The sequence below is a fragment of the Bubalus bubalis genome, chromosome 12, assembly GCF_019923935.1.
Source record: "Bubalus bubalis isolate 160015118507 breed Murrah chromosome 12, NDDB_SH_1, whole genome shotgun sequence".
NCBI classification, from domain to species: domain Eukaryota; kingdom Metazoa; phylum Chordata; class Mammalia; order Artiodactyla; family Bovidae; genus Bubalus; species Bubalus bubalis.
In genome coordinates, this window is record NC_059168.1 from 87,352,839 (window position 1) to 87,373,068 (window position 20,230).

The window sequence follows — 20,230 nt, forward strand, 5'->3', positions numbered from 1 at the left end:
GCAGTCAAGTCAGGGCTCACAGGCGTCTTGTGTTAGTGGCAGCAGTAGGGATCTGTTTTACATACACATTCTTTCATACGCACGTTGTGTTTCACTATGAAGAGGTAAAAAAGCAGGATACCTGGAACGAGTAGGTCCTGACGGAGGCAAGGCCGCGGGGCTGAGCGGACACTGGGTAGCGTAGTGCTCGGCATGGTGCTCCCCAGCTCCCGATGAAGCAGGTCCGGGTGACTCAGGGCGCCCGTTTCCCCCGCGCTGCAGGTAACAGCAGCGAGTGCCCGCCTCCTGGAAACGCCGCCGATGACACCGTGTGCCTGGATCTCGGCAAGTGTAAGGACGGCAAGTGTGTGCCCTTCTGCGAGCGCGAGCAGAGGCTGGAGTCCTGTGCGTGTAATGGTGAGTGCGTGTCCAAGGCAGGAGGGGCGGAGGTGGCCCTTGCCTGCCAGCCCGACCCCGCCCTTGGGGGCCCAGCAGGGTCAGGGCAGCAGAGGACCGTGTATGTGAGGCTCTGCTCCGTTTCAGAAACCGACAACTCGTGCAAGGTGTGCTGCAGGGACCCCTCGGGCCGCTGCGTGCCTTACGTCAATGCCGAACAGAAGAACTTGTTTTTGAGGAAGGGCAAGCCCTGTACAGTAGGCTTCTGTGATACGAATGTGAGTATTTATGTACAGTGTTTATTCATGTGAAGTTTTTGTTTTGTAAATGCTTGGCTTTGCAAGCGGAAGGAAATCAGAACACAGACAGTGCCACGTCTGACCACTGTCCTCATGTGAGTCCAGGCAGGTTCCGTGGGTGTTTCGGGAGACTGCACAGGCCCTGGGGGCTTCATGCTAAAGCTGGTTGCTTGCAGGCAGTGAGTCCCACTTACATGCTCTTGCCTGGAAAATCCCATGGACAGAGGAGCCTGGTGGGCTATAGTGCATGGGGTTGCAAAGAGTTGGACACGACTTCACTTCCCACTTACTTGGTTTTCTAGGCTAATTGTAAAACTCATGCTGCAGAACTGTGGGCTCTGACCTTGAAATGGGTACAGAGTACGTAGGAATGATGTGTCGGCGGCCTTCGTCAGATCCTTGTGCTCCTCACAGAAACACGACTGTCCCAGCACACTCACAGAAGAGGGTTGCTAGGGGCTTGGGAGGCTTCTGCAGGCTGTCCGGGTGTGTGTGTGTGTGTGTGTGTGTGTCCCCGAGGTGTGTGTGTGTGTGTGTGTCCCCGAGGTGTGTGTGTGTGTGTGTGTGTCCCCGAGGCTTCTGCAGGCTAGGGGCTTGGGAGGCTTCTGCAGGCTGTCCGGGTGTGGGTGTGGGTGTGTGGGTGTGTGTATGTGTGTGTCCCCGAGGCTTCTGCAGGCTAGGGGCTTGGGAGGCTTCTGCAGGCTGTCCGGGTGTGTGTGTGTGTGTGTGTGTGTGTGTGTGTGTGTGTGTGTGTGTGTGTGTGTGTCCCCGAGGCTTCTGCAGGCTCTCCGGGGGTGTGTGTGTGTGTGTGTGTGTGTGTGTGTGTGTCCCCGAGGCTTCTGCAGGCCCTCCGGGTGTGTGTGTGGTGGGTGTGTGTGTCCCCAAGGCTTCTGCAGGCTGTCCGGGTGTGTGTGTGTGTGTGTGTCTTGTGACTCTAAATTCACTTATAAAAATGGACTTTAGGTCCCCATTTCAGTGTGTCACAGGTGGGTCTCTTGGGCTGTTTGGTTTCAGTGGATCCCTTGTGTGTGTGTGTGTCTTGTGACTCTAAATTCACTTATAAAAATGGATTTTAGGTCCCCATTTCAGTGTGTCAGGTGGGTCTCTTGGGCTGTTTGGTTTCAGTGGATCCCTTTTCACGTTAGTTTGTGTTTTAACATGAAGGAAGCCACGTTCCTTCTAAATGCATGGCCCTCGAAATAACACCTGATGTTTTTTGTTTTCAGGGCAAATGTGAGAAGCGAGTGCAGGATGTCATCGAGCGTTTCTGGGAGTTCATTGACAAGCTGAGCATCAATACTTTCGGTACATGGTTTCCCTGGGTGGGAGGCTGCTTAGAACTGAGCTGACTTCCCCAACAACGTTAGAAAGTGTGGTTTCAGACTGATATGCCCGAATCCTGCAGTGGGCTTCCCTGGTGGCTTAGTGGGTAAAGAATCCTCCTGCGATGCAGGAGACCCAGGTTCGATCCCTGGGTTGGGAAGATCCCCTGGAGAAGGAAATGGCAACCCACTCCAGTATTCTTGCCTGGAGCATCCCATGGATAGGGCAGTCTGGCGGGCTACAGTCCCTGGAGTCACAAAGAGTCAGATGCAACTGAGCGACTAACAGTCCTTCAATAGAGGATGGAAATAGTCACCATTTACGTTCTGAAGTGACTTTGTTGGCTAAAAAAAAAATGGACTTACAGGTCTGCACCTGTATAGCATGGACACACAGATTTTCAGACAAGGGAAGAGAAAGTACAGACGGCTTTACTGGAAATGAACTCTTGACAGCATAAGCGTGCATCAGATTGTAGACTACAAGCTGTAGATTGCCAGAATCCTGCGTGATGTGAGAATCATTCATTTACAAGTGGGTCTCAGATTTTCCAGAAGTGAGGATGCACGCTATGTCTAGGGTGCATACTTGAGTTTAGTCCCAGAAATAACCACAGTGCCCAGACAGCAGCAGCACTGTCTTGGCGAGCATCGTTCCTAGTAGGAGCCTCCTCCAGCAGGAGCCCCCTGCGGCGTCCCTCTGGGGACCGGTGGGCCGCCCCGGGATGTGACGTGTCCTCCACAAGTGCGTTGGGCCTTTCTGGGGAGAGCGCCCGTGAGTGGGGAGGTGCTCGGTCTTGCGTGGGTGGCATGGTTCCGGCCTGTCAATGCCAGCCACGTCGCGGTACCCCGCCGGCAGTCTGTGCCCCGACGCCTGATGATACTCTAAGAACACTGCTTTTCGACTTCTGAGTCCTTGCTCAGGACATTCATTGTTTGGAACTGTTCACAGGGAAGTTTCTAGCAGACAACATCGTCGGTTCCGTCCTGGTTTTCTCCTTGATATTCTGGATTCCTTTCAGCATTCTGGTCCATTGTGTGGTGAGTCACCAGTTTTTAAGTAATCAAAACATTTTGTTAAACTTGAGCACCTCCAACCATAGGGCTGTTTTGAAAAGTAAGATTTATTCTGAGAAAACTCTGACCTGTTTCTAATGACATTTTCGGTGTTACACCCAGGAAAGTGTATCTTGTTAAAAGACTAAATTTTAAAAAATGGTATTTTTTTGTGTGGCTGTTTTGTTCTCGTGTGTAATTTCTGAGGAATTTCATACTTTCTACGCACCAGAGACTGTTTAGCTGGACTTGTCTAGGACTTCTGAGTGAAGCTGCGGCTTGAGCGTTTTCAGGCTGTTGTCACAGCGCAGATGGCAACCAGCAGCTGTCCAGAGAGCTGTCCCGTCTCGTCCAGGGTCCCGGCAGCACCGTTTGGGGTGTTCAGATCCTTCCCTGTGAGGACACCGAGCAGTCATTTGATTGTTCAAGACGAGTAACAGCTAACAAGCTTGGTTGCACGCTGAGAAGCTCCAGCACTTTATAAGTTTTCTTATAAATCCATTCTCCTTGCTTCTGTGGGAAAGTGAAGATCTGTCTGCTGTGCAGAGACGAGGCACTCAGACCCAGGCTTCCAGGTCTTTGCTCTGAAAGCCCTGAGCAGGGTGCCTCCCGTGAGCACGTGGGAGGTTGCGGTGCAGGGAACTCTCGGGTCTTCGTGGCCCTGGCTGCCTTCCCTCGCGCGCTGTCTCGTGACGGTTCTTCCTCCGGTTGATGAGCCTGGTGAGCCTGAGGAAACCTCTGCTCAAGTCCCGCTCTGTTAAAAGAGGTGAAGCTCTGATACACGGCAACAGTGCCATCCACTATGGAGGCCTGACCTTTGATTTCTGAGCAGAGCTGCCGATAGGAGGGCGGGCAGTGGCTGGTTTCCAAGCACAGAAGACGGTCAGGGCAGTCAGGCCTGGGCTCGGCCTCCTGCCTCGCTCGTGGTCACCTGTCACTAGTCAGCCCCAGACAGGGAGCAGGGTGGAGGGAGGACTGTGTGTCCAGCCTTGCAGAGTATGACTTGAGAGCCAGTTCGGGACTTGAGGCCTAGGTCCTCTCAGAGTTTGGGCCACAGAAACTCAGGACACGCTGAGAAGAGTACTGAGGCTGGGGGGTCTGGGGCACTTTGAGGTCAGTGCCAAATGAGGCCACGGGCACTGCCCCTCCACCTCCTAGGGCTGCCCTTAGGGTCAGCCTCGTCTCTGAGTGCTGAGCACGCATGGAGGTGCCCTGGTTGTTCCTGCCCGGGTGTGGAGCAAGTCTCTCAGAAAAACAGCACTTGAACCTTGCCTGTTTCTGCAGTTAATGCCAAAAAACATACTTCCTTCAAGTGTAAGAGGAAACACTTGTGGCAGAACCCCTCAAGCTTGAGTAGAACTCACATTCTCATCTGCTGGACCTGCTCCCTCTTCCTACAACTCAAGTTCTAAGCTAGCTCTTCACTAGTTACTATTAGGAGGGGCTTAGGAGGACGGAGCCTCTACTGAGAAGGTTGTAGGAATGACCCTGCTTTTCTTGTCTTTCTAGGATAAGAAACTGGATAAGCAGTTTGAGTCTCTGTCTCTGTTCCACCCCAGTGTAAGTATCTCACACAAAAGGAAGTCATTTTTGGTTGTGTTTGGAGGCCTGCTGAGCAGACACCTTCACTGGCCTCCCCAGCTGTGCCTTCTTTGGCTGGAGGGCCGTCTTCTGGCAGGCAGGATGTGAACATGAACCTCTTGATGGTGATCTTTTAGTCAGTCGCTTGGATGGAGACTGACACTACAGAGGAGCCCCGCTCTGCCCTCCCTGCTGCCCTGAGTAGTTGGCTGTTCGGCGCTGACTTATTTTCACGTTTGGAGAGCTTTTCCTGTCTTAGGATCTTAACTTGACAAGGGTTCTTCTGACTCTCTTGGGTTTTCACACATGGGTTGTCAGGACACTTGGAAGCTGTTTAATTGCTTCTGAGGGTGCTTTCCTCAGAAGGTGGGTGGGGATCAGGGTGCTGATGGGTGCGGCCGTCTGGTGGGGCTCACCCCCTGCCCCATGTCTCTCCAGAACGTCGAGATGCTGAGCAGCATGGACTCGGCCTCGGTGCGCATCATCAAGCCCTTTCCTGCGCCCCAGACCCCTGGTCGCCTGCAGACCACCCCCGTGATGCCCCCCGCGCCCTCCGCGCCCGTGGCCCCGAAGCTGGACCACCAGCGGATGGACACCATCCAGGAGGACCCGAGCACGGACTCGCATGCCGATGAGGATGGCTTTGAGAAGGATCCCTTCCCAAATAGCAGTGCAGCTGCCAAGTCGTTCGAGGACCTTACAGACCATCCAGTCACCAGAAGTGAAAAAGCCTCGTCCTTCAAGCTGCAGCGTCAGAACCGCGTGGACAGCAAGGAGACCGAGTGCTAGTCCCCAGCTGTGTACTGGGCTCTCTGACTTCCTGGACAGAGTATTTTTTAGGGATTTGACCCCAAATCACTGCCTATTTTTTGTGAAGATTTGGGAGAAATAAGGAAGTGACTTCACAGCAGATGCTGGTCATGTGTTTGGACTTCCTTTGCATACGTAATACTGGTGTGGTCAGGCCCTTTTCCTTTGAAGAGGTAAGGTGAATCTGGCTTATTTTGAGGCTTTCAGGTTTCAGTTTTTTTGATCTTTAAAGTATCCTTCAACCTGTGGTGCAGAAGCAGAAACTATGGCTGGATTAGGTTATGAATATTTACGTTTTTGTAAATTAACTTTTTACATTGAGAACAGCACTGATTAGGGAGATGATCAGATTCTTTTTTAAATACACTGTAATGACCTAGTGAACATAGGCATGTAGTGGTTTTGTGTGAGGGTAACCAGACACAGATTTACTTTTTGCCTTCAAGACAAAGGGTGATAAAACCAACAAGTTATACATTATCTCAAAAATGCGGGTTCTGTTTCTAGGTGGTTCTAGGTATTACCTAGAACCTGTTAACAGAAGAAGGGAATTACACTAAGAAATAGGTTAATGTTTCTTAATTCTAAATTGTTAGAATTTCTAATTTCTAGAATTAAAACAATGAATCCCAGGGACAGGGGAGCCTGGTGGGCTGCCGTCTATGGGGTCGCACAGAGTCGGACACGACTGAAGCGACTTAGCAGCAGCTTATAGTGAAGGTTACAAATTATAGCCAAATGAATCTACAAAATCCTGCCAACAGTTTTTGGAGCCTAGTGAGCTGGGCAGTTTTTCTGTGTTTTGTAAGTATCTTCACGTGTCAGCACTGTTACCATGCTCTTAAAACATTTGCCATTTAGAAAACCTGAACTACTTCAGAATAAGGGTATGGTTGCCTCTGCTCAAACACTAGTGGCCAAGAGGCTATGTGAGATGGTTCTTGCCGAAGGAACAGGGTGTGATGTGCTGGCCTGGGGCTTTCTCCCCACACAACTGACTTCTAAGAACCCTTGGTATTCACCTGTGTTCATTCTTGATCTAGTGCTTCAGTAACGTCTGTGTTTACTATGTGAAGGATAAAACCATCAGGTTGAATTCTGATCTGCTTTAAAAGCTTTCTTCCCCTGCTAAGTTCTGAACTGTGCTCACCAGCCAACACATTTTAACTGAGATAACTTTTAAGCTTTGAGGGCAATCATCCAAACCTGTGACAAATCGTATCTTTTTTCCTAAGGACGTTTGTTACGCAGATACCTGTTACACTAATACTTGAACCTGTACCTCATGGTATTTGCTGTCTCTAGTCATGATACTCTCACATTGTAGTTACACTCCTGCAGTCGGATAGAAGGTGAGTGGGGTGTGTGGGTGTATGTATGAGTGAATGTAAGAAAACCATTTTTTATAAAATTGTGACTTTTTAAGAAACAAAACTGTCTTTACCTTTTTTTCCCACTTATTAACAAGCTGCTCTGGGCATATTTTGTAGCTGTGGCACAGATGACACCTGCATCAATCAATAAATATTTATTATCAAAACATAATGGACCTAGGTACAAAGCTGTCCTAAGAAAATTCTAATGATTTTATTCATCTTGGTGGCAGACGGTACTTTTTGTTCCAGAGTCATGAGCAAAAGACTTAAAACATTTAAAAAAAAATTCTTCGACCACTTTTCTTGGGGTCTTTGTGCACCAGCGACTTCAGGTTCTGTAGAGAGACAGCAGGACCTGGTTCCCAGTGACTAGTGGTCCCCATCTCCCAGGAGACTCAGTTCTGGTCTTGCTTCTGCTATGTCTCGCCAGTAGGGGAGGAGAAAAGGCAGGGAGGAGACTTTCTTCTCTATCAAAGGCCAGAGATGGGAGAACACAAACTCATTTCCTTTTGGTGATAAATGTAGTCCGTCTGACAAATAGGAGGAAAAGTCCTGTGAGGGGGAGAGAACCCGGTTAAAGGCGTGTGCTGGTCTGCCGGCGGGTCCCCAGCCTGCCCGGCGGCCCTCTGGAGCTGCCCTAGCTCGTCCCACGCCCCCTGTCCTCTGCGGAGGACACACGGAGCGCCCCACGCTCACAGCATCAGAAAGCGCCTGAGCTGATGTGTCCTTCCGGCAGATGGAAGAAGAGAATCACTGAGTGAATACAGCACTCGACTGTGATCAACAAAGTGAAACGCATGAGAAACTGCTTGACACACTGGGTCCTGAGCTGTCCTGACTCTTTAGTCTGGGTATTATATTGACAGGTGCACGATTAGGTAAAAAGAATCTGTACCGTCCAGCCAAGAGTCCAGACCCCCGCGGCCCCCGATCTCAAGAACACTGACCGTGGGAGCCCTTTCTCCTCTGCTTGAGCCGAGCCCCTCCCCACCCCGCCCAGCAGAATCGGGAGCTGGCTCAGGACTCGCAGGCTGCACCGCTCCTGGGCGTTAGTTTGCTCTGAGCAGGTGACTGCCAAGGAAGACCTTCCCAGCTTTAGACCCCTGGGAAGTTTTTTCGGACGTGACACGCTGAGAGCCGCCAGCCCCTTTCTCTAGCAGCAGTACTTTCCCACGCCATCGACCATTTACTGCTCATCTGTTTCACTGTGTGCCAACTCCTGTCAGAGGGCTTCCCAGAGCATACCAGCTGCTGAATGCAGGGGGAGAACATGGCCAAGCTGGGGCGCTGCGACTGCAGGCTCTCCCGGAGCGTCTCCATGTCCCCTCCCCCGCGTCCACTCCATCCCAGCGGGGGAGAGGACCACCCATCCGACCCTCTGCACCAGGTCCCCCCAGGAGTGTGCACACCACTGTACCTGACTGTCCTTCTGCATCAGGGTCCACAGGTCGAGTGCGTCAGCCCCACAGTCCTGGGCTACTTGTAAACAGGCCCTGGCATATTCACCAACAACGGAGTTCAGGCGATTTAACTTGCAGCCTATTGAGAAAAGAAAATCCAGGTGCAACCAATAGACCCAGGTGCTGGCCTCTGTGCAAGCCCTACTACCTGGAGGGCTCAGCGCAGGTGAATGGGTACCTGCTGACGGACCCGAACTGGCCTGCCATGGGGCTTAGGGGACACAGGACGGGCCTCGCAGGTCACGCGTGTCCTGCTCCCCAGCACGGGACCAAGGCTGATGGAGCCATGAAGGGCATTTAGGGGACACAGGACAGATAGGGGCCGGGGGAGCTGAGCGGCCTGGCTAGAGCCCTGGCTGGAGGTGGATGGAGTCAGGCTGGGGGCCGGCACGGGGTGTGGTGGGGAAGACTGCGGGGCCCGGATGCCTCAACTGGCGTATGCAATGAGAGGCTGCTGCCGGACGGGGGAAGAGCCATCCATCTGACTTTGAACCGGAGGCGGTGAGAGCCGCAAGGGACCACAGTGCTCACTCAGTTCCTCTGCAAAGGGCTGGCCCCTACACGCTTTCTGTCAACAGGACACACGATGGGAGCTCTTCTGTGACCTCTGTTGACTGAAAGCGGACAGACAGGGAGTTGACCCCTGAGGATGCAGCCCTGTGTCCGGGAGCCCACACTCACCTTGCTGGAGGCACTCCTGCGCCCACGCGGCCTCGCAGAGCGGGGGCGGTGTGATGAGGATGAGCCTGCCCTCGGGCACGTCCACGGACCGCAGGTACTGCACCATGCTCCTCAGGTTCGCCACGAACTCCTCCAGGGGCACGTGCTGCTTGGGGTTCTCGTCTGTTCAGGAGGGAGACAGACACTTCAGCCCCAAAGCAGGCTTTTTTAAGGGGTGACAGGTCAGGCTGATGCATGTTCATAGGTGGGCCCCGACCCTGACGTTGCCGGGGAAATGTGTGGCACCGAGGGCGGGGAAGTGGGGAGAGTTCCAGCGCAGGGTTCTTCATAAAATGGACTTCAGTGGCCCTGGCTTGGAGCCTTGTAAGTGCGCTTGCCTCTCCTGCTTTTCTGTCCTGTCGTCATGAACCCAAAAGGTTGGATTTGTAAAGGAGACCCGAGCTGTGGAGGGAGCCTGCCCAGGTTCTAGCCTGGCTTTGTCACTGGCTGGCCTTGTGCCCTTGGACAAATGATCCACCTTTCTGGCCCTCCGTTTCCTGCAGGTAAATTGGGGGTGACAGCAGGGTCTGCCTCGCGGGGTTGCTGTGAAATGACCTCAGCCAAGTGTGCCGGGCGCTGAGAGCAAGGTGCCTGCCGGGAAGGAAGCTCAGTAAGAAGCTAAGCACAGCTGGCATCGCTGCAAAGGTTTCCTTCTAGACGGGCTCACGCAGGCTCGCTGCAGGCTTTTTGTAAACCCCACAGAAGTGTAACTCAGGAGCAAAGTCAAAGCACTCATGATCCTACCACCCAGAGAACTACTGCTGGCACTTGGCTATACTTCTTTCCAGTCCTTTCCAAGCCGAAATGTATACTTCACAAAAGAAGAGACATCACACTAAAGATAAATGACCATACTGTGTTTTTTTTAAACATACATTATAAGCGTGTCTGTGTTCACAAGGAGTCCTCAGAAACCTGGTGCCTGGTTGTAGGGTGACCACAGTGAACGCTTCTACTTCCTTACTGTGTAGCATGCCAACGTTTTGTTGTAAATGACAGAGACGTCTCTGCACATGGCCCTGGCTGGCCAGGTTTCTAAATGAGGGGGTCTGGATGGGAGCTTTCCAGAAAGATTTCAAGTCCTCCCTGTCCCCGCCCCTCCTCCAGCCCTGTAAGAGCACCTGTTTTCCACTTGGCAGCTGTAGTAATGCTGCTTAAATGCACTGATGTGAGAGTCAATATTCAGTTTTCCCTTTGTGCGTGACGGAAGGCTTTACACATTTCTGAACATGTAGTGGCTATTACAGTTCTCCTGCTGTGATCCATCTGTTCCTGCCTCTGCCCATTTTTTAAAATTGGAGTGAATATTTTTCTGATTGATTTCTACATTAAAAACATTAACCTTCTGTTGTCATGCTTTTGCAAATACTTTCCTTAATGTGTCATTTTCTTTTTTTTGACATAGGCTATTTTATTTCATAAATCTATATTTTTTCCCTTGGCAATTTCCTCCATTGTTTTCATACTTGTTTTTCCTTGTCCTGAATTGAAAGAAATCACTTCTTTGGGAAATTTCTGTCTCATGGAGAGCACTTCTAGTCTCTACCAACACTTGTTGTTTATAACCTCACAGGTGCAAGAAGCCTTCATTACAGTTGGGAGCTGCCCCCTCCCTGCTCTCAGCCTCACCTGAGGGCCCCACCTGCGCTGCGGAGAGGGGAGGAAGCCGCTGCTCCTCTCAGTTACTCTGATCAGAGGGCCCTCCTTTCACGAGCAGGGAAGGAAGAGGGGCCTGCGCTCGCCAGCTGTGCCTCCAGTCACAGAAACAGTTCTTCCAAAAATACGGAGACACGTCTCCTGTTTGGACCTGTTTCCCGTGGCCTGGGACTCAAACCTGGTCAGGGTGCCGCTGCCCAGAGCGGTCCTTTCTCCGTCAGTGTGAGTCGCACCGCAACGTGTACAGCTGGCTCTCTCCTGCCAACTGCATCAGCTAAAGAGGGACCTCAGGAACCGAGCGCAGCACAGATGGACTCCAAAAACATTAAACTCCAGAAGCTGCAGGTCTGCCGAGGACCCAGGCCTCTGCGAGGTCGGGAGTAAAACCGACTGACATTGAAGACAGAAGAAATGAATGGAAGTAAACTTGGGGAACCTACTGTAAGTTTGGCAAAACTACCTCCTGGGAGATAACGAAAACATTTGAAAAAAGTGTAGAAACTTAAGTTGGCTTTAACAGAAAACAGCGACAAAAGGCCTAGGGAAACAAGTGCCTGTACCTTTGAGCGCACTGTCATTGGCACCAAAGAAGATCGTGACAGCCACTGGGCTGTCCAGCCCGCGCCCCTTCCTGACGAGTCTGGGGAGGATAATTTTGGCCCATCTGGTGTTGTAACCTGAAAATCCACGATTCAGGACGTCACATTTTCTAAAACGAAAAAAAAAATTTAAAGGTGAATTGTGGGCAGAGAACTGTTTTCGGCCCCCTGCAGCCATGCTTTGGTGAGGGAGGGGGTGTGTCTGTGAGGAGGCAGGCAGTGCCCGGCGGCTGACTGCCCCGGCTTTACCGTGTGGGATGGGGCAGGGCCGGGCTGAGGCACGTCAGACTCCTTCCTGGTTCCGAGACCCAGGGAAGTCCGCCCAGGCCTCCGTGACAGAGGCTGTGAAGACGAAGGGGCTGTGCAGACTCGCTGGTGCCATGCCTGGTTGGTGGGCTGCCTTTAAGAGGAGCAGAAGGCAGAGGCTGCCCGCGCGCCCCCGCTGTCTGCAGTGCCCACAGTGGGCATGTGTTCAGGTCACCAACGACACTGCCATCACTACCACCCCGTGTCGTAATTTTTGATTCAGTAAATTAGTTGTGTTTCAGTTTAAACCAGTTCTAACAGGCATTTTATTCCTCTTTAAAACTATATGACTTGATTCACAGTACTGTATGGAATGCTGAAAAAACAAACCATGGAAATGGAGCTAACACTGAATAGCTATGATCTTTGGTAGGTTTGTAAATGTTTCAAGTTACCCATTAAAACAATTTTTTCCCCAGTGAATCTGAGTTCAGTTTATGGTTAGCAAACTGATGCGGTTAGTTTTGTTGTCTGGTTCAAATTCTTACATGTAAGCAACTAAGCAGAGAAGCTGGGGCACCAAAGGCCCAAGAGAGGAGGAGGAGGGCCTCTGCTCTGATAGCTCAGCATCTGTGAGTCTTCGGAGCGACAACAGAAATTCAGGAACATTTACTTCTGAGTCTTGTGTTCTTAGCGTATAATGATTATAAAAACCTGACTAGCCGTTCTAATGCCTCCACTTAGAACACTCGACAGTGGAGCACTCTAGAATCTGCTAAGTCTGTCTTACATCATCCAGTGGTTATGTCCCTGCCGCACTTAAAAAACAAGCAGAGCTGCGCCGCCCGCGTGGTGTGGCAGCGGCACAGTGAGGGCTGCGGTCACAGCAGCCGGTGGCTGGACCTCGCCGCCCCCGACCAGCAAGGCCTTGGCCGCTCAATTTCCCTGAGCTTGTCTCCCCACCACTGAGAGGTGAACACTAGTACCTCATCTGCTAGGTTACCTGATGATTAAAAGTAATATAGTGGCCAGATCTATATAAGGAGCTCAATAAATGCCAGCCATTATAGATTAAAAAAAAAAAGTCATTATAATAAGGCTGGGAACCAGGAAAAAACTGCTAGTGAGGCCCAGGGTTGAAACTGTTACAGTTCCTGTCTGAAAGGGGAAGAGTATCCAAGTTTCTCTGGATTGACTAACACAATCAGTAGTGCCCACGTTATTCAAATGGCTAAAGAAACTGGAAAATTAAGAAAGGTTTTCACATAAATTCTTGGCTAACAATAGGAATTTAAGTTCAGAGGCTAAAAGAATTAATCAAAGTGTTAATATTTATCAATAAATTTCAAAAGCATTTAAGTAGATTTAAGAATTGTTAAAATGCTTTTGTACTGAATATACAAAGATTTTACTTAAAGCTAAAATTTCGGGATTCCCTATGGGACTCCATTTCTTAAGCGTATTGCTCTCCATGCAGGCAGGGGGCGAAGTGTAAAGAACCAGACTGCTATAGGAGACTCGACTGGATCCCTGGGTTGGGAAGATCCTCTGGAGAAAGGAATAGCAACCCACTCCAGTATTCCTGCCTGGAGAATCCCATGGACAGAGGAGCCTGGTGGGCTACAGTCCATGGGGCCGCAGAGTCCGGTGCAACAGTGCACACGCATGCTCATCCAGGAAGTACAGAAGGGCAGTTACAGTAAGGTGATTCTTAGTAAGGTAAGTAATTAGGTACGTTAATTCAGTGTTTAAACTGAATCAAATCAGTTCCAGGCTTAGGTCTGCAAAAAATACTCACAACAAGTTTCACATGGCTAAAGACAGAACGTGTCCTTCCAAAGGGCAGTTATCAGTGGGACGGAAAGGAGCATCACAGAGGGAGGGCAGGCTGGGACTGGGGACCGCAGCGTGATGCAGACAGTGCCTCTGATGCTGGGTGTGCTGCTCCGGGGACCTGCCCATTGGGAGAAGGTGGGCTGAGGGCGCCCACGTGAGGAACCCCTGCTGCTGAGCTGCTAGTCTCTGTTCCACATGGCATTTTGGTTCACAACAGGCTCTAGTGGCCTTGGTTGAGGTCAGAGAGCCCAGGGGACGGGGAGGCAGGCTCTGTGGGCAGAGCCCCAGTCAGGGAGATGTCAGCCCACGCAGGCCTCCCTGTGGGTCAGCCACAGCCGCTCAGTTTTGTTCTTTCTGTCACAAGATGCTTTTAAAATGTGACATATCCATACATGGTCTACAACTTCATCTTTAAGAAATACACATAATTTTCTTTATTTATTGGCTGTGTGGCTTGTGGGATCTTTGCTCCCCGACCAGGGATTGAATCTGGGTCCTAGGCAGCAGGGAATTCCCTACAATTACTCTCAGTTCTGAAAATTAACTAGCTTCTAATTAAATGGTCTTTAGCAATCACAAGCTTCCCTCATAGCTCACTTGGTTAAGAAAAGTGAAAGTGAATTCGCTCAGTCGTGTCCAACTCTTTGCGACTCTATGGACTGTAGCCTACCAGGTGCCTCTGTCCATGGGATTTTTCAGGCAAGGGTACAGGAGTGGGTTGCCATTTCCTTCTCCAGGGAATCTTCCCAACACAGGGATCGAATCCGGGTTTCCAGCATTGTAGGCCCATGCTTTATCGTCTGAGCCACGAGGGAAGTCCACCTGCAATGCAGAAAACCCTGGTTTGATTTCTAGGTTGGGAAGATACCCTGGAGAAAGTATAGGGAACCCCTCCAGTATTCTTGGGCTTCCCTTGTGGGTCAGCTGTAAAGAATCTGCCTGTAATGTGGGAGACCTGGGTTTGATTCCTGGGTTGAGAAGATCCCCTAGAGAAGGGAAAGGCTACCCACTCCAGTATTCCGGCCTGGAGAATTCCAGGACTATACAGTCCATGGGGTCACAAAGAGTCGGACACAACTGAGAGACTTTCACTCACTCACTTAGCAATCACACCTGTAAACAAACAGTTCTGACCAGATTTTAGTACTAAAATGATTCAGAAAACAGTTATTGGTGAGACATTTCTAGAGTTTCAGATGATTGGAATATTCTGCTTTTCAGTATCTTCTATTTGATCAGGAAAGGTTAATCGATCAATTAAACAGGTACTGAATTACTAAAAACAAAAGCTAGCGTTTGCTGAGCACTTCTTATGAGCCCAGTACTTGACTGAGCAGCACCCAGTAGCTCACTCACCCTCCAACAGGAGAGCAGGGTCCCTGTCATCTGCAGAGGGGAGGAGCCTGGGCTCAAGGCCAGGACACCTGACACTTGCTATTGGGCGACCTCGCCCACCTCTCTCCACCCTAGTTTTCTCAGCTATAATGGATGGGAGGACTCCCCAGTTATGCTACCGGTAGCTGTCAAGATTCAATGAGACGATAAACATGAAGTGTTTTTAACCTCTCTGGCACCTGGTGAGCACGAAATTAAGTTAGCTATTAGAACCTCCTACCCTTCTTACAGGAGAGAAAACAGGAATGAAACAACACTTTTGGGCTTTTAGATTAAGTCAATTTAAACAGAGAAAGCATTTGGAAATAGAAAAAGCTGGAAAGTCATTCTTTTCATTTCTAGTTTAGGAGATGAAGAAGAAATGAAGACATTTTAAAACACTTCAAATTCAGAAATTACGTTAAATGTATTTTCTTGGTGTGTTAGTTATACTGCTGAAGAAAACTATCAAGTAATGTAAGCCGGCAGACACCCAGCTTGTTGTTTCTTCTGAAGGAGGAAAAGAAAACTGCTGATCGGCTTACTGAAACCCAGTCACAGATCCTAGTGTCTCCTGTTTCTAGTGTGGAAATCTTGCTAAATATTTCTTAACCTCTTGAGCTGGGGCATGTTTTCCTTTTAATAATTCCATTAGCATATGCTTAAATGAATTTTGGCAAATGGGATGTCAAAATCATTATTATTTCTCCCCCCACCACCCCCACTATTTCTGCTATATATATATTTCTTTTCTGTTATATTTTATAAAGTGAATTTGGGAGGAAAAAGTCTCTACCCAAAAAGGAATCCAACTATAGTTTCGGGACATATTTTGTCTTATTTCATTTGACTTCCTTGCTAATTATTCAGGTCATAAGTGAAAAAGAACTTGTCTTGTTTAGATAGTGAATAGCCATATGTTTTGGATCCAAACCCCTGATACATTTTTTCACAACTTTGAGGGTTTGGTTTCATGTGGTGGCCAAGTTTTAACTGAACCTGAGTGCTACCCCCCGCCCCCCCACACCTTTACATACACCAACTGGGAAAGGTGGAAAAGAGGAAGAGAGGAGGGACTTACTGTTGGGCACCACCATTCCCTCTCTTCTCCATCAATAAGCACTCAAGCATCAATCTAGAAACTATTCTCACCTGACCAGCATGTCAGCCAGTGACGCTCCCCATCCACCCTGCTGGAAAGAAAACTGAAGAAAGAAAAGCCGGTTACCACTTATCCATGTCATCAGGACAATCTGTTCAGCAACCCCCCTCCTGTTCTCTCTGCATTCTCTGACTTCTTGGCCTGCACCATTCGCTTTGCTCCGAGGTCATTTCAGGGATTACCGTAGCTGCGCTGCAGCAGCGCTCTAGAAGTGAGGGGTCTTCCCTGGCAACAGGATTTGAGCCAGTCAGCTGCATTTTATTATTTATTTTTTGGCCACAGCATGAGGCATGTAGGATCTTAGTTCCCTGACCAGGGAGTGAACTCGCACTCCCCCTGTGGTGGAAGTACAGAGCCCTAACCTCTGGACCACCAGCGAACTCCCCGGCTGCACCTTACTGAGACCTGTATTAGTGTCACTGTTATTTAGAAAAGATACTTAAGAGAGATACAAGAAATAAAACCAACTGTCTAGTTAGGAAATGAAATCCACATTACACTATCTCACCATAGTTGAATTAATAAGGAAATTAGAGAACTCAGTATTTTTGATATACATTCCCTTGTGGAATCTGGAAAGTCCTCAGGAGCCTAAAAATAAAACTGGTTTAAGAAGTCATGTCTGAATGTGAGAAAAATAACTAACAAAATAAAAGCCGCAAGAGGGTAATTTTAAATATGCACTCCTTCCCTGAAGTAAGAACATCTATTTTTCCTCTGATGAGAGATGAAATAATCTTGGGTGAAAAGATGATCTGGCTCTTCGCTGCAGTGTATGCCTCTGGAGAGGGGAGCAACAAAATAAAAAGACACCTTAAGGGGCTAAATATAGCTGCATCCATGCCAAGGTGGGGCCAATTATGGACAAGATACAGAGACCAAAAATCCAATTGCCACTTCTGAAGAGCTGGGAACAAAAGTGGGGTGTTACGAGCAAAAGCAAGGTACTGCCCAGTGCCCCCTGCACTCAACACACTGGGGCCTGGGCAAACCACCTAAGCCAATGCCCCTCAGGACCCCAAGACTCACACCTACCCTCACCCCATCTAAGGAACCAGTCTGCCCCACCTTGGGGAGCAAGCAAGGGAACATGTTACTTGTTTTCACTCCTTCCATGTGGCCCCAGGAGCTCCAACCAAGCCTTGCCTGAATTCCTTGACTGGTCTCTCACCAACTGATTAGGGAAAGGCCAAGAACCCTGGTTGCTAACACCTGGAGGTATCTCTTTCTGGATCAACCTGTTCCATCAGAGGAAGCACAGAGGTGAACTGGTTCCAGGGTTTCTGCATGGAGCCCAGGCAATACAAAACTGCAGAAAGTGCTTCAGCCCCACCCTGGGGCCTGTGCAGGCGACCTGCCCAGGGAAGCTCTGCGATACCAGAGTGCCCTGCTCCTGCTGTGAGCGAGTTTTAAAGTCCCTTTTCAGAATTCGCTGTATGGCTCAGGAAACTCAAACAGGGGTTCTAGATCAACCTAGAGGGGTGGGATGGGGAGGGAGATTCAAATGGGAGGGGACATATGTATACCTATGGCTGATTCATGTTGAGGTTTGACAGAAAACGGCAAAATCCTATAAAGCAATTATCCTTCAATAAAAAAATATTAACTAAAAAAAAAGTCCCTTTCAGGGAAAAGGACAACGGTCACTGAGCAGGAAGACAACACGACTGGAGACAGCGTGCCAGGGCTTGCTGAGATTTCCATGAAAAATGACGCGGAGAGGAAAGGGCAGCCAGCGCGGGCCCTGTGACCCCAGGGCGCGGCCGGGACGAGCCCCTGAACGCGCCCGCACACGGTCTCCTCCGTCAAACGGGCTCCCGAAGACTCAAGAAGACCCGGGTCCAGTACTGCGAGGCCGCGCCGCCCCCCCGAGGCCGTCACTACCCACGCCGATAAACGAGCCACCGGGGCGGTGTCACGAAGGGGCCCGCGCTGCCGGGCTCGGAGGCGACCGGCCTGAGGGCGGCGGGCTGCGGGGGGCGGCGGCCCCGCAACCTCGGGACAGTCGGGGGAAACGGGAGCCAGGGATCGGCCAAGAAACCAGGCTCGCGGTTCTCGGCCGGGGCCGCAGGCCCAGGGGGCGCGGAGAGGCCGAGCCGGGACCTGCGGACTGGACGCGGGGCCGAGCGGCGGTCACCTGGGTGATGGAGTCTCCGAAAAGCAGAACCCGAGGCCAGACCAGAGGGCTCCCGCTCGCCACAGCCTCGCATAGCGCCATGATGCCGACGGCCGGGAGGCGGGGCCACGCCGGATATCCGGGCGGGGCGGATAGCGGAGGGGCGGGGCCAGGCTGGACACCTGGGCGGGGCGAGCTGCCCGGGATGGGGCCGGCGGGAGGAGGAGGCGCCTGCGCAGTCCGAAGCCTTCGCTAGCCGGTCTTTCAGTTCAGTTCAGTCGCTCAGTCCTGTCCGACTCTTTGTGACCCCATGAATCGCAGCACGCCAGGCCTCCCTGTCCATCACCAACTCCCGGAGTCTACCCAAAACCATGTCCATCGAGTCGGTGATGCCATCCAGCCATCACATCCTCTGTCGTCCCCTTCTCCTCCTGCCTCCAATCCTTCCCAGCATTAGGGTCTTTTCCAATGAGTCAGCTCTTTGCATGAGATGGCCAAAGTATTGGAGTTTCAGCTTCAACATCAGTCCTTCCAATTAACACCCAGGACTGACCTCCTTTAGGATGGACTAGTTGGATCTTCTTGCAGTCCAAGGGACTCACAAGAGTCTTCTCCAACACCACAATTCAAAAGCATCAATTCTTCGGCGCTCAGCTTTCTTCACAGTCCAACTCTCACATCCATATATGACTGCTGGAAAAACCATAGCCTTGACTAGACGGACCTTTGTTGGCAAAGTAATGTCTCTGCTTTTGAATATGCTAAGTTGGTCATAACTTACCTTCCAAGGAGTAAGCGTCTTTTAATTTCATGGCTGCAGTCACCATCTGCAGTGATTTTGGAGCCCAAAAAATAAAGTCTGACACCGTTTCCACTGATTCCCCGTCTATTTGCCATGAAGTGATGGGACCAGATGCCATGAACTTAGTTTTCTGAATGTTGAGCTTTAAGCCAACTTTTTCACTTTCCTCCTTCACTTTCATCAAGAGGCTTTTGAGTTCCTCTTCACTCTCTGCCATAAGGGTGGTGTCATCTGCATATCTGAGGTTATTGATATTTCTCCCGGCAATCTTGATTCCAGCTTGTGCTTCTTCCAGCCCAGCGTTTCTCATGATGTACTCTGCATAGAAGTTAAATAAGCAGGGTGACAGTATACAGCCTTGACATACTCCTTTTGCTATTTGGAGCCAGTCTGTTGTTCCATGTCCAGTTCTAACTGTTGCTTCCTGACCTGCATATAGGTTTCTCAAGAGGCAGGTCAGGTGGTCTGGTATTCTCATCTCTTTCAGAATTTTTCAGTTTATTGTGATCCACACAGCAAAAGGCTTTGGCAGAATCAATAAAGCAGATGTTTTTCTGAAACTCTCTTTCTTTTTCGATGATCCAGAGGATGTTGGCAATTTGATCTCTGATTCTTCTGCCTTTTCTAAAACCAGCTTGAACATCTATCTGGAAGTTCACGGTTCATGTATTGCTGAAGCCTGGCTTGGAGAATTTTGAGCTAGTAAAAAATTACTTTACTAAATTACTTTACTAGTGTGTGAGATGAGTGCAATTGTGTGGTAGTTTGAGCATTCTTTGGCACTGACTTTCTTTGGGATTGGAATGAAAACTGACCTTTTCCAGTCCTGTGGCCACTGCTGAGCTTTCCAAATTTGCTGGTATATCGAGTGCAGCACTTTCACAGCATCATCTTTCAGGATTTGAAATAGCTCAACTGGAATCCCATCACCTCCACAGCAGGTCTTTGCTGGTTGGCTGTTCTTCCTGGATGGTCCCTTAGGGGCTCCAGGAATGGGGTTCCTTTGGAGATCAAGTGAAAGTCTCTCAGTTGTGTCCGACTCTTTGTGACCCCAAGGACTATACAGCCCATGGAATTCTCCAGGCCAGAATACTAGAGTGGGTAGCCTTTCGCTTCTCCTGGGGAATCTTCCTAAACCAGGGATCAAACCCAGGTCTCCTGCAGGCGGATGCTTTACCAGCTGAGCTGCTAGTTGGACCCTTTGGAGGTCACTTTAAAACATGCACCAGCTGTCGCTTCTTGGAGAGCTCATTTTTGTCAGTTTACAAAGGCTCAGCCTCCTGCAATTCATTAGCTTTTTATTCCATTACCCGAGCCATTAGATGTGGGGCGCGCATGGCGACCCTGTCGTCTAGAAGCCCATCGACTCTCCGAGACAGATGAGGTGAGGCTGCATCCGCCCGCCCTTTGGCCAGTATCAAATGTCAGCTCTGCAAGTGG

General features: G+C 50.2%; 2 protein-coding genes across 6 annotated transcripts in view; one reads left to right on the forward strand and one right to left on the reverse strand.

Moving 5' to 3' along the window:
- The window catches only part of ADAM17 (ADAM metallopeptidase domain 17), a 45,005-nt gene extending 38,128 nt beyond the window's left edge, over positions 1-6,877 (forward strand). For all 3 annotated transcript variants that reach the window (XM_006073786.4, XM_044926261.2, XM_044926262.2), the window contains 6 exons: positions 262-396; positions 523-653; positions 1,901-1,979; positions 2,949-3,037; positions 4,562-4,612; positions 5,072-6,877. In XM_006073786.4, the coding sequence (XP_006073848.4) occupies positions 262-396; positions 523-653; positions 1,901-1,979; positions 2,949-3,037; positions 4,562-4,612; positions 5,072-5,422 (836 nt within the window). In that variant the 3' untranslated portion in view covers positions 5,423-6,877. The remainder of the gene's footprint in view (positions 1-261; positions 397-522; positions 654-1,900; positions 1,980-2,948; positions 3,038-4,561; positions 4,613-5,071) is intronic.
- Positions 6,878-6,956: 79 nt separating this feature from the next.
- On the reverse strand, positions 6,957-18,165 carry IAH1 (isoamyl acetate hydrolyzing esterase 1 (putative)). 3 transcript variants are annotated; one of them, XM_006073787.4, is made up of 6 exons: positions 18,010-18,161; positions 15,863-15,915; positions 11,216-11,364; positions 8,961-9,122; positions 8,237-8,358; positions 6,957-7,371 (listed from the first exon to the last, which is right to left on the reverse strand). In XM_006073787.4, exons 1-6 carry the CDS (start codon positions 18,088-18,090, stop codon positions 7,189-7,191), a joined length of 750 nt encoding a protein of 249 aa, XP_006073849.2. In that variant the 5' UTR covers positions 18,091-18,161; the 3' UTR covers positions 6,957-7,188. The 3 variants fall into 3 exon arrangements, with proteins under 3 accessions (XP_006073849.2, XP_044782198.2, XP_044782199.2); XM_044926263.2 differs by having other exon boundaries at positions 7,331-8,183; positions 8,221-8,358; positions 18,010-18,165; XM_044926264.2 differs by lacking the exon at positions 18,010-18,161 and adding an exon at positions 16,941-17,176 and having other exon boundaries at positions 7,331-8,183; positions 8,221-8,358.
- Between the last annotated feature and the right edge of the window lie 2,065 nt (positions 18,166-20,230).

What these genes read in the sequence shown, in the direction of transcription:
- IAH1 (XM_044926263.2), bottom strand. Translation starts at nt 18,090, where the DNA reads ATGGCGCTATGCGAGGCTGTGGCGAGCGGGAGCCCTCTGGTCTGGCCT. An exon ending in TCGGAGACTCCATCACCCAG is followed by an intron (nt 15,916 to 18,009) that starts GTGACCGCCGCT and finishes TTCTTTCTTCAG; the next exon opens with TTTTCTTTCCAGCAGGGTGG. An exon ending in CTGGCTGACATGCTGGTCAG is followed by an intron (nt 11,365 to 15,862) that starts GTGAGAATAGTT and finishes TTTTCGTTTTAG; the next exon opens with AAAATGTGACGTCCTGAATC.